At 40.9% G+C, this 12,100-nt stretch overlaps 1 protein-coding gene across 10 annotated transcripts in view; it reads left to right on the forward strand.

Annotated features, from left to right (window-relative positions):
- The first annotated feature begins 4,719 nt into the window (after window positions 1-4,719).
- Window positions 4,720-12,100, forward strand: part of YAF2 (YY1 associated factor 2) — a 76,144-nt gene continuing 68,763 nt past the window's right edge. For 4 of the 10 annotated variants that reach the window (XR_015253668.1, XR_015253666.1, XR_015253667.1 and 1 more), the window contains exons 1-2: window positions 4,720-5,179; window positions 5,615-5,740. Coding sequence is in view for 5 of the 10 variants with exons in the window: in XM_086713637.1 (XP_086569763.1) it covers window positions 4,735-5,179; window positions 5,615-5,709 (540 nt within the window). In the remaining 5 variants the exon portion in view is untranslated. Of the gene's footprint in view, window positions 5,180-5,614; window positions 5,741-7,374; window positions 7,758-12,100 lie in introns of those variants that run through there. The other 6 variants (XR_015253670.1, XR_015253669.1, XM_025930618.2 and 3 more) reach the window with 4 other exon arrangements.

The following is a 12,100-nucleotide window of genomic DNA, read 5'->3' on the forward strand; positions in this document are numbered from 1 at the left end:
ATGGGGGGATATAGGGGACAGGGTTAAAGAATACATTTATCAAAAAGGGGGGAAAAAGAAAAGAAAAAAAGTGTGGACTTCAACTTTTTAATTTTAATCTTTTCAATCTTAATTTGTTCTCAAGTTCTTACAGATGCACAATGCTTTTTCATAATCCATAATCTAAAAAGCACTGAAAATTGAAAACATTTTCATATTTTACCTGACCTATAATCATTTAGCAGTAAAGCCTAAGTAGTACTGAGGTGAGGTGATTTATGGACTTTATTTTCCCACACGGCATGAATATTTATATATTTTGAAGAAATATTAATGCATTTGATTATGGGATACTACTTGTGAGCCCACTTGGAGGGTTATGTAATTATGCAGTGTTTGTACCATATAATGCCTTTTGAAAATCCCAAAATGTCTTTCTAATGAAAGATATCCAGCCTTAAAACTTTCAGATGAGGACTATGAATCTGTACTAGTAATGTTACAAGAATACACTGGAAATGTTAATTTAAAAAATCTTTGGGGGAATCTGGGTGGCTCAGTTGGTTGAGTGTCCGACTTTGGCTCAGGTCATGATCTCACAGTTTGTGAGCCTGCACTCTTTCTCTCTCAAAAATAAATAAACATTAAAATAAAAACTTAAAAAAAACTTTGCTGACCTCTTTATGCTAGTATTATGGGCTTAATTGTTTTAGTTCCCCCTGCAAATTCATGTTGAAGTCTTAACTCCTCAGTACTTCAGAATGTGACTATTTGGAGATAGGGTCTTCAAAGAGATAATTAAGATAAAAGGAGGTCATTAGGGTAGGTCCTAATCTAATAGGACTCTGTCTTTGTAAGAATTAGGACACAGACTCACACAAAGAGAAGACCAAGTGGGGACAGAGAGAAAGTGGCTATCTACAAGCCAATGAGAGAGGTCTCAGGAGAAGCCAAGCCTGCTGACACCTCAATTTCAGAATGTAGCCTCTAGAATTATGAAGAAATAAATTTCTTTTGTGAAAGTCACCCAGTCTGTGGTATTTTATTTTGGTGCTATAGAAACTAATACAGTGGTAACATATAACTTTTATAATGAATAAAATCAGGAAAGGTATCTCTGCTTTGCAAAAACAAAACACTAACCAGCTAAAAAAAAAAAAAAAGCAAAAAATCAAGCTTTTAAAATGTGATTGGTTTTACAGTTGCAATTTATTATCGTTATCCTTCATGTTGAATTTTGCCAGAGAAGATTTGAAGCTCATTTCTTCCTCAGTTACACTGTTTCCCTCACATTCCGGTCTTACTTCAGGTATTAGCTTCGACCGTCAAATAACTATATAGAAAACTTTAATACATAGCTTTTATTATTATGTTTGCTTCCTTGTTAGAAATCAGGGCTAATCAGAACCGCCTGGGGTCTCTGGGATCCCACAGTCAATCTCTTGATCTAAGACAGGGTCTCCCTATCCCTTCATCCACCTCAACAGAGAGTAGTATTACTATTCATCTGTGTACAGGATCCCATGCACAGTTTCAGTAACTTTTCCAGTCTCTGCCATTCTAGAAAGCATATTAGAATGGAAATGAATATTATTATATCAGTGACCTAGGGATTATTTTAATTTCTAAAAAGGAAATCATTAGAAAATTTCAACACCTTAGGGTTGCCTGGGTGACTCAGTCGGTTGAACATCCAACTCTTGATCCTCAGGTCATGATCTCATAGTTCAGTTCGTGGGATTGAGCCTTGCTGTCAGTGTGGAGCCTGCATGATTCCCTCTCTCCTCTCTCTCTGCCGTTTGCTCTTGCACACACACATACTCACGCTTTCTTGCTCTCTCAAAATAAACAAACATTTAAAAACTTAAGGCTATTAAAAGACAATTTCAACACTTTATTTTTAAATTGTTAAAACTAGGGGCGCCTGGGTGGCGCAGTCGGTTAAGCGTCCGACTTCAGCCAGGTCACGATCTCACGGTCCGCGAGTTCGAGCCCCGCGTCGGGCTCTGGGCTGATGGCTCAGAGCCTGGAGCCTGTTTCCGATTCTGTGTCTCCCTCTCTCTCTCTGCCCCTCCCCCGTTCATGCTCTGTCTCTCTCTGTCCCAAAAATAAATAAATGTTGAAAAAAAAAATTAAAAAAAAAAATAAATTGTTAAAACTATTGTTAAAGAGTTTGTGTCATTTTACAAGTGTCCCTAGTGAAGTGCATATACAAAGTATTGAACTCTGTTAATGTATTGAAGACACCCAAATGGGTAAGAATCTGGGTGACTCTGGTGACAAGGATCTTCATATTCTCCACTGGCCACTCTTCCAGATTAGTAGGAAACACTTTAAGGAAAAGGTATGATTTTTGGGTGAAGTAGGAGGATTGGCTTCAGTATCACTCTCTCTATGGAAGCCTGCTACAGGAAGGGGGTTTTTCTATAAACAAGAACTAATAAATGGGAGGCAGCTGGTTTAGTGCAAGCGTGTGTGCTTTTGTACTCCACAGAAACTGGGTTCCTAGTTCTTCTAAAAGGACTGCAGTACTTTGCAGAGTTGTAAAGTTCAGTTTGAAGGGGTGTTGTAAATTTCAGCATTGATTGACCATCCTCTGTGCACACAATATGCTGAACAGGCTGTAAATCCTGTATGAAAATATCACTCGTCCAAGAATCGTGACCCAGGTGAATGTATTCATTCTCACAACATTTACTGAGTACCAACTCTGTGTCAGACTATTCTAGGGGCTTGACATGCAGTGATCAAGGCAACAAATAAAAGTTCCTGCCTTCTTGAGTATATAATTCAGAAGTGGAGTTTACTTTCCAGGGGTGGAGGTTAGATTCTAGTGAAATGGTAACTTGCAGCATGGGAGAGTTTGACAGTCCCAGATTTGGGGACTTTTGATTTAAAAATAAGTTGTTGCCAACACTTGTGCAAGTAAACCAGTTCTTGCCAGTCTCCTTGATGATCCATCCAGTCATGGAATTTTGAAACATCACCATGTCTGGGGCACCGGGGTGGCTCAGTTGGTTAAGTGTTTGTGAGTTTGAGCCCCTGCATCACACTCTGCTATTAGCACAGAGCCCTCTTCGGATCCTCTGTCCCCCTCTCTTTCTGCTCCTCCCCCATTTGTGTTCTCTCTCTCAAAATAAATAAACATTAAAAAAAAAAACCCACAATGCCTTAGACTTGGAAGGGACCTTAGTTAAGACAACAGTTTTTAACTGCTTTATTTTATAGATGGAAAATAGGAATTGACTTACCTAAGGTTACCCATTGCATTACCGAGAGATTGAGGACTAGGCCTTAGAACTCCCTTTGTTCACTTTTCTCAATCATATTCCTCATGGTTTCTGATTTGCGGTTGGAGCCTGGAGAAGCGACACTTTTCAAAAAGTACAGACGGTGCAGTGAGTTCAGGGACTGCTGTAAATTGGAGTGATTTGGTTAATCAGAAATCACGGTCTGGTAAAAGACAGTAAGATAGGTGAGCTCTAATTCTGGCCTTTTCATTAAGGAAAAACCATTTAACCTGGGCCCTAAATTCTTTGTCTTTCAAATGGATAGGCTAGTTGATAAGAACATTTGCCTAATACTTTGAGTCCTTTAAGAAAATGCATTTGTGTGAAGAGATTTGCAAAGTGCCTGGCAAATAGTGCTAAAATGTTATGTTGTTATTAATCACACAACCTCATAAATACAGATAATCATTTTGCGGATGGAGAAGTTGAAAATTATAGAAATTAACTACAATTTCCAAGATCCATTAGTGAAGGAACAGGGAAAGTAGGCTGGGAACTGGGAATTTTGACATTACTATTTCTTTAATATGTTAATGTTAAGAACCTTAACATTCTTTCAGTTATTGAGGTTATTATTTTACAGGAATTTGGACTTGCTGTGAACCTAGAAAGATTGGGTAGAAACAGAAGAGGAAAGTATTTTATGCAGAAGTAAGCCATGTGGGTGAAGGAACAAATAAATTAATTTTATCTGCTGTCTTTGCCAGGAGGCCGCTTTTCTGATAGGAAGTAGGATGAGGAGGTAGGGAGAGAAAGTGGAAATCCTTGAATGCCAAGCTATGGAGTCTGAGAGCCTTAGCAAGGTACTTGATCAGAGTGGTGGCCTAATATTATCAGTATTTTATTTCGTATCTGGTTGTGGACTACTGAATCGATTGCGGAAGTGGGGCTGGAGTTTAGGAAACCAGATAGATGCTGTTGCTAGAGTCTAGTACGAGATGAGGGCATCTACTGTGTCGAGGAAACGAGACTTGGTGGAAAAGTGTTCGTTTCTTACTCAACAGACAACATTCAGGGACTATGTAAACTCGTTATCGAAAAAAGAAAAGGGCTTATGAGTTGTTTTGTTTTAAGCGGCTACTGTTGAGTCCTGGGAGGCCAAAAGAGTGCATTCGGAATTAAAACCAGGGTTAAATTCCTCCTGGCTTTGTCATCCTCTAATTATATAATACAGACGAAGTCACCTACCCTCTCTTGAGCCTCGGTTTCGTTTCCTCTAAATTAAGGGCGACAGTACCTACTTGGTAGAGACTTGCGTACAGAAAATTAGTATTTTAAGGCACCTAGCAATGGCGCTCAATATTGGTTCCCGCCTTCCCCCAGGTGTCTCTCGAGCTGAGCCTGAGCAGTCAAGGACGGTCGAGGCCGGGAAAGCGGTTCTACCTGGAGACCGCGGCCGGGCACTGCTCCCGAACCGGGCTGACCTCCCAATGCCGGCTCCACCCGGGAGCACACGTCCCGCGGGATGACTGCGCATCCCCCTGTCAGAGGGGCCCTGCAGCGCGTGGCAGCCACCGCCAGCCAAGGATGCGGAAAGGAAGCGCGGAGAGCCGAGCGGAGAGGCGGCGGCGCCCGAAGCTGCAGCGACCACCCCCACGCCGCCCGCCCGCGAACTCGCCGCGGGTGCTGGGCCGCGCTGGCCGCGTTTGAAGTCTCCGGCGCCGCTGCTGGTTGGCCGGCTCGGGTCACGTGCACCCAGGCAGGAGTTTCCCCGACAGCTGGAGGCTGCGTGGGATCCGGCGGCGGCTCCGGAGCTCGGCGGTGCGGCCTTCCCCGCCCCCTCCTCCCTCCTCCCCCGCCCGCTTCCGCCCGGCTTATTATCCTCCTTATTGACAAACAGAGCGGCCGCGGCGGCGACTCTCCGCGTGCATCTGTAGCCAAGCCATGGGAGACAAGAAGAGCCCCACCAGGTAACAGCGCCCGGGCCCCCGGGCCCGGACTGTGCAGGCGGCGGGGCCCTCGCGCCGGGCTTCGGGCGGCCGTCTCGCTCGCCGCCCGGGAAGCGGGGCCAGAACGGGGGCGGCGCTGGCGCCGCTGCTGCGAGAGCACTGCCGCGTGAGGGGCCGGCGCCGGCCGCCCCACAATGGAGCCGCGATGGCGGCGGCCGGAGCGGCAGCCCGGGGTGTCAGAGAGGCGGCGGCGACGACGACTGCGGCCGCGCCCGCGCCCTCCCCCTTCCTGACTCCCCTCCCACTCCTAGCTGGAGCGCGGCGCGCCGGGGGCCCGCGGGGCGGGGGTCGCGGAATTGGGGCGGGGGGCGGGGCGGGGGCGGACGCGGGGCCCGGGCGCCGGGCGCGGCCTGCTGGTGACCCCGCGCCGCGTCGTGTCCGGGTTGTGTCCTGCAGGCCGAAGCGGCAGCCGAAGCCGTCCTCGGATGAGGGTTACTGGGACTGTAGCGTCTGCACCTTCCGGAACAGCGCCGAGGCCTTCAAGTGCATGATGTGCGATGTGCGGAAGGGCACCTCCACCCGGTGAGTCCCGGGCCTGCCCCGCGCGCCGTGGGGCGCCCGGGTTGCGGCGCAGAGGACGCCCCTGCGGCTGCCGACCCCTCGCGTGACACTCGCAGACCCCGCGGGAGGAGGCGAGACTGAGGTGGTGGCCGCTATAGGAATTGGGTCAGATTGATTGCGACCCTTGCTATGGTTTGCGGTGAGGGGTAATTGAAGAGGCTGTAACGTTATATGCTGCCAAGAGAGAATAAATTATTTAAGGGAGGCATTAGCAACTGCGATTTAATTCGTATCGCTGGGTGTAATGCCCCCCCCCCCCCCCCCCCCCCCCCCCCCGCCTAGTCTGGGTATACTAATGTTGGCTGCATTGTTGTGTTAGTGTGTTGGAATCAAAGAAAAGCCATGAAATCCTCTGTAGGAGCAAAAGATGGAATTTAATTTCATTCCTCAAAAAAAAAAAAAAAAAGTATCTGATTATAGAATACACAATAGGTTAAACTTCCTTTTTTATTTAGAGTCTGGAAAGGTTAGATCAAGGTTTTGCTTAGTATGTTTATTCTAATTCTCTAATATTTTATAAATAGTTGGAGGTGAGCCCAGTCACAGGGACACATTTTTACTGAAAGTATCTGAATATTTTTAGTTTGATTAAATGGCAATCTATTAGACTCTACAAATGAGATAAAATGATCTCTGCCTATTTTCAGTCTTTATTTTATTGTAGTCTTACAGTATAATAACTCAGTCTTTCAAAAAACCACTTAAGTGAATTAAGTGGATAAAGAAAGTCATACAGGAAATTCAAAGTCTGACATTGTTGATCTGCCAACACTTAGAGTTCCTTTGCCTTTGTAGCAAGATAGTCTTTGAATTTATTATAATCATGTGAGTTATAGCCTAATATTTAGATACCATGTATTTTGATATTACAAAGTCTGTTAGAAACTAAATTATCACAAGAGTATAAGTATACTAATGTGATATACTGTTGTTTTGAAGACCTCTATAGTGACATTAGATTTATGTATTCTGTAGAAGTTAAATTTCTGAAAATTAGATACTAGATTTTTGAATGCCATTTATAACAACTTACTAAAATTTTAAAATGTAGAGACAGATAGTTGGCAATAACTTAAAAGTTTATGATTTGCTTTGTGAAGCTAGCTGCTTCTGACATGTCTTTCTGTGAATCATAATATGCGTTTTGTATATTGTCATTTACATTGGATAAAATGTATTGAGCATTTTTCATGATATCCTTTAAAAAGCAAACTTTCAAACATCTAAATTCGAGGGGATATAACAGACCATTCTGAAAAGTAAAAAAGCACTTACTTGCTAAAGTAAATGTGGCAACAATTTTTGGACCCGTGATTTAAGTATTTGAAAAGCAGAGTATCTTTATGTCTTTGTATTAGGTTGGATTTGGTTTAGAATATATATTTGTATATCTGTGTTAATGCTTTGTACTTCTTAAAACACTCAAGCAGTTTTTAGAAAATGTGGTTTTTGGAGGCAGGAACTTTAAAGTGGAGACATTTATTATAATCTTAATCTCTGGTACGATATTGTTGCTTTTTGTTGTTCCCTCTCTATTTTCTTGTAGCCATTAGAAAAAATACTGAAACTAGAAGAGCCTATATGTTTATTTGCAGGGACAGCAAGGAAGGGGGGAAGCTGTTGTCCTACTCCACAGCCAGTCTTGGGGTTAGAGGAACCCTGAGAAATAGAGTAGGTGGTGGCAGCTCAGAAGAGAAGAAACAGGCTGAATACCTGGCACCTGGAAGAAGAAGGAATATAGTGCACAGGGGAGTTGGCCCAGGACAGAGAAGTGGGCCTAGTTTAAAAGAGGCTTGAGGCCCACAAGGGGGCCCCTGATATTTTTTACCAGTACATCTGAGCTCTTGTAGATCCAATTTTTAGTGGTGGAAACATTACTTGAGGAGGACTCAGAGAAGCATTGTCATTTGGATTGAAACTGAAGAGGCTCTGGGCAACTCACCAGAAGTCTAAGGGACACTCTGTTCCTAAAAGTAAGTGTTCTACACTACGACCCTCTCAGCTTCTTCCTTCCTCTCTCTGAATTGTATCTTCTCTTTTGATTTTGGCCCTAAATTAAATCTAAGAGCTCTAATTTCTCTGTTACCTGTTATTTTCCAACCACTTTCTGAAATTCAGAGTGGAATCCCTGTTTGGATAGAACAGTGGAACAGGGAATTGTTAATAGGGCAGATATTGATTGCACCACAAAATACTTCCCTCTCTGGTAATGTTAGAAAAACAGGATTAAAGGGTTGCAGAACACTAGAGAGAAGTAGAAGTTTCAGGAGTTGGAAGAAATAATTCTCTACAACTGACACGTTAATTAGCACTTAGGGTAATTTCGGGGTAAGGTTGGCGATTATCAAAGCAGGGACTGGATAGCAGCAGAGCTGAAGATGCAGTTTGCTAATGACTTGTCTGTGTGACTGACCTACGGGACTTGAATTGCTTGGGTCAGACTGACCTTTGAACTGATTCTGTCTCGAAGTTGCCAAATGTGAGGCCAAGTCTAAGGCATTCCAGACATTTGAAAAGTCTTTTTTTTTTTTTTAAACCTCCAGAGAAGGCAGAGCCCATGGTCTCCCTCCAGAGTCTTTACTGACAATTTTATCTTTTAAGATTCTGAGTTCATATCTTTTATATTTCAACAGAAGACCCAGTGTCTTTGGCTATATCCTTGGTAGGTCACGTTTTTCTGCAGAATAACTATGCAGTGAAATGAGGTTATAATCATAGTAGTATTTTAAAATGAAACATGATGTGAAGTAGCTTTAGTTCCTAAATTTTGATCAGTTATAGTCTTTAAATTTATGCCATTTCTGTGTTTGGATTTTGGTTTTGTGCTTGCTGACCTTAATTAGTTTAAATTTGATAAATCTCTTTTTTTTATCCAGAATCTAAATAACTAGATAGTTCAAGCACTTGAAGTTTTCTGCGTTGTACTTTTGTGAGAGAAGCAGTGATAAATGTCAAACTGACAGGAAACATTTAAAAAAGAAAAAGTTGTGGTGACAAATTACTATGAAAGGCACTAAACAGTCTCCTTCATCTTTATATCTTCATCATCAAGTACTTATAAGGCAATAAGTGTCTCACATATAAACCTAAGAAACTTTAAGAAATTAAGAACCAATCTAAAGCATCAGAGAAAGTGAAATATTTAGTATAGTGTGTTAAGGGTAGTGCAGTCAGTGTATGATGATTGAGTTAGAGTAGTATCTTCTTGCCACTTCATATAGGAATGGAAATCACTGCCTAACTCAGGTGGCACATACTAAAAAATGAGAATGATAGAGCTCTTTGTTTTGATTTTGAAGTGTGACCTAAATGAAAGCATATAAAACACCCAAGTCCATAGCAAACTTTTAGGTAGAATTTAAAGTATAACAGGTAATGTTATATTTTCTCAGGATAAGTTGTAATAGCTCTCTTAACGTTTTTGAGAGATGTTATCTTATGGAACAATGAAAAAGATTTTAGAAAGAAGAAAGAGTTGTACTAGGTTTCTGGTGACCTGTGTTCTTAACTCATTTCAACTACTTTGACGTTCAGCAGTGTTTACTGAGCGTCTCATTTTATACAAGGGCTGCGCTAGGTATTTCTGAACGCAGTAATATGGTCAGGATCTGACTGTTACTAAAAAGATTAATTATTTCAGCTTCTATAAAATGGAAGTAAATTGCTATGATTTATATTCTGAAGAAATCTAAAATAAACCCCAATTATCTGATAAAAATCTTTTCAGTATTGTTGTCATATTTGCTTTCTGTCTTCTAATTTGAAATTTGTCACAGATTCTACTACTCTTGGTGTAGGAATGGGAGAAAAAAAATTGAGGAACATAAAAGTCAGTTCATTTTTCAGAAATTCAGAGTTCCCAAGCCTCCCTACCTGTCTGAGGAGCCTTTCCAGCTACCACTGAGTTCTTGTTCAGAGAGACTCCTTATTCTAGGAGGTTGGTTGGTTGGTTTTCCTCCTTATATCTTGGGTTAGAGTACTCAAGGGGCTTCATTGTTTACAAGGAAATTCTTAAAGTGATTAGTGTTTGGATAATTTAGAGTAGTGGTTTTCAGAGTGTGATCTGAATAACCCTGGGGGGGTCCCTGAGACCCTTTAAGGGACTCTGTGAGGTCCAAACTATTTTCACAGTCATATTAAGATGTTATTTGTCTTTTTTGCTGTATTAACCCTTGCGGTGGTGGTACAGAGGCAAGGATGGGTAAAACTGCTGGACTCTTAGCATGAATCAAAGCAGTGGCACCAAGTTGCTATCTGTATTCATCGTAATCTTCACTACCATGCGTGTGAAGTAAAAACAATGCCAGTTTCACTTAAGCATATATTCCCTTGATGAAGCAGTAAAAGTTACGAATTTTAGGAAGTCTCATGTCTTTTTTAACGTATTTGATGAACTGGGAAGTAAAGTAAAGCCCTTCTGGTGCATACTTAGAGTACATTGGTTGATTCAAGGGAAAGCATTTTTGTAGTTATTTAATTTGCAAGCAGAACTAGCTGCTTTTTTCATGGAGGATCGTTTTTACTTGAAAGAATGCTTGGCAAACTGTGGTTATTCAGACTTGGATATGTAGCATCTATTTTCTCGAAAATGAACACAGTGAGTTTGTCACTTCAAGGAAGACAATTGATAGTGTTTGTTGCCAATGATAAAAATTGAGGTTTCAAGTGAAAATTAGAATTTTTGAAAACATGTAACCACTGTTGATCTCAGTACTTTAAGGATGAAATCAGGTGGTGATACTAACGAATGTAACTTCTGATAATTTATCATGAAATTTGTTGATGTTTGGAAGATCTGTGTAAGTCAGTGAACTAGTATATTCAGATAACCAATGTGTGGTGTTACAAAACCATGCATAGATAATCCATTTAAAGTACAAAAGAAACCAATGGATTTTAAAGGACTACTCTGAAAACTTTGTTGATACAGTTTTAGATATCACATGCAACTAACCTTTGAGAAATAACTACTTGTGTTTTTATGTAGTATCAAAGAAGAATATCTATAATTATCTGAAAAGGCTATTAATATTAAACTACTCCTCCCTTTTCAACTATATATTTGTGGGAGTCCACATTTCCTTCATATTCTTGAACTAAACCAACATACTGCAACAAATTGAATGCAGAAGTAGGTATGACGACCCAGATGTCTTCTGTTAAGCCAGATATTAGAGGTTTTGCAAAAATATGCAAGTGCTACTCTTCACACAAAATTACTTTTGATTTGAAAAATACAGGTTTTAAAAGTATTTATATGAAAATGTGATCTGCTTTATTTTTTAAATGAACTAACATACATTTAAATTTTAGCTGTTTTTATTTCTAATATAGCAATTTATTTCTTGCTAGGTAAGACTTACATAAACAAAAGCTCTTTTAACTTTGAGAGGATAAGAGAGCCAGCGACCAAAAAGTTTATGAACTGCTGGTGTAAGGTTTTACTAGCATGGGTTTCCACATCCCACAGATTGACTTCAGCAGGCATTCTTTTCCTTTCATTTATCCTTTGTTGAGTAAGATCTCTCTGATAACCTAGTGACCTACTTGTTAAACTCAGTGGCCTAATCTTTTCTTTCCATGTCACCTCCATAGTATTTGATGTTGGTAGCCTTTTTTTTTTTTAATTGAAATTCTCCCTTTTTGATGTCTCTAACACATTTTTTCTCTGGTTTTTCTTGTACATCTTTGAAATCAATTTCTGCCTACTGAAACCTGGCTTCTTCTCTATATACTTTACTTTGTATGTGGCATGCCCTTTCTGGAATCTAAGCCAGAAACTATCATTGTCTCAACTTTGATCTAACTCCTCGTCGTTCTTCATGTCCAGTCTTTGAATTATCTCTAAAATCTGTCCTTTTTCCAGTTTATGTCACTATAGTTTAGAAGCCCATGTCTTTTCTGTCATGAATTATGACAAATTGGTCTGTTCTCCCTAATGCTGCTAACATTATTTCAGTATGTTTTTTAAAACATAAAAATTAAGACCTCTCCAGTGTATAAAGTCCTGTTTATTGAATAAAGGTTGAGCTCCCGAGCATGGTATACAAGGTTGTAATATCTGTCATTGATGTGCTTTTCTAGCTTCATTTCCTGCTGCGTATCCCAACCAATCTTATGCTGCATCAGCACTTAAGTATTTTCATCAGATGGTGCTTCTTAAAAGAAACCCTCTGGGAGAAATCCTCTGGGATTATAACCTCCTCATCCCAACTATTTTATTGTTCAGTCTATCTATGTAAATGCATATGTAATTATCTCTAGAAAATCATCATATTGTGGTAGTATTGTCTACGTGTTTATCTACCCTTCTGGGCAGTC

This window comes from Puma concolor, chromosome B4 (genome assembly GCF_028749965.1).
Source record: "Puma concolor isolate L17-30 chromosome B4, mPumCon1.1.hap2, whole genome shotgun sequence".
NCBI classification, from domain to species: Eukaryota; Metazoa; Chordata; class Mammalia; order Carnivora; family Felidae; genus Puma; species Puma concolor.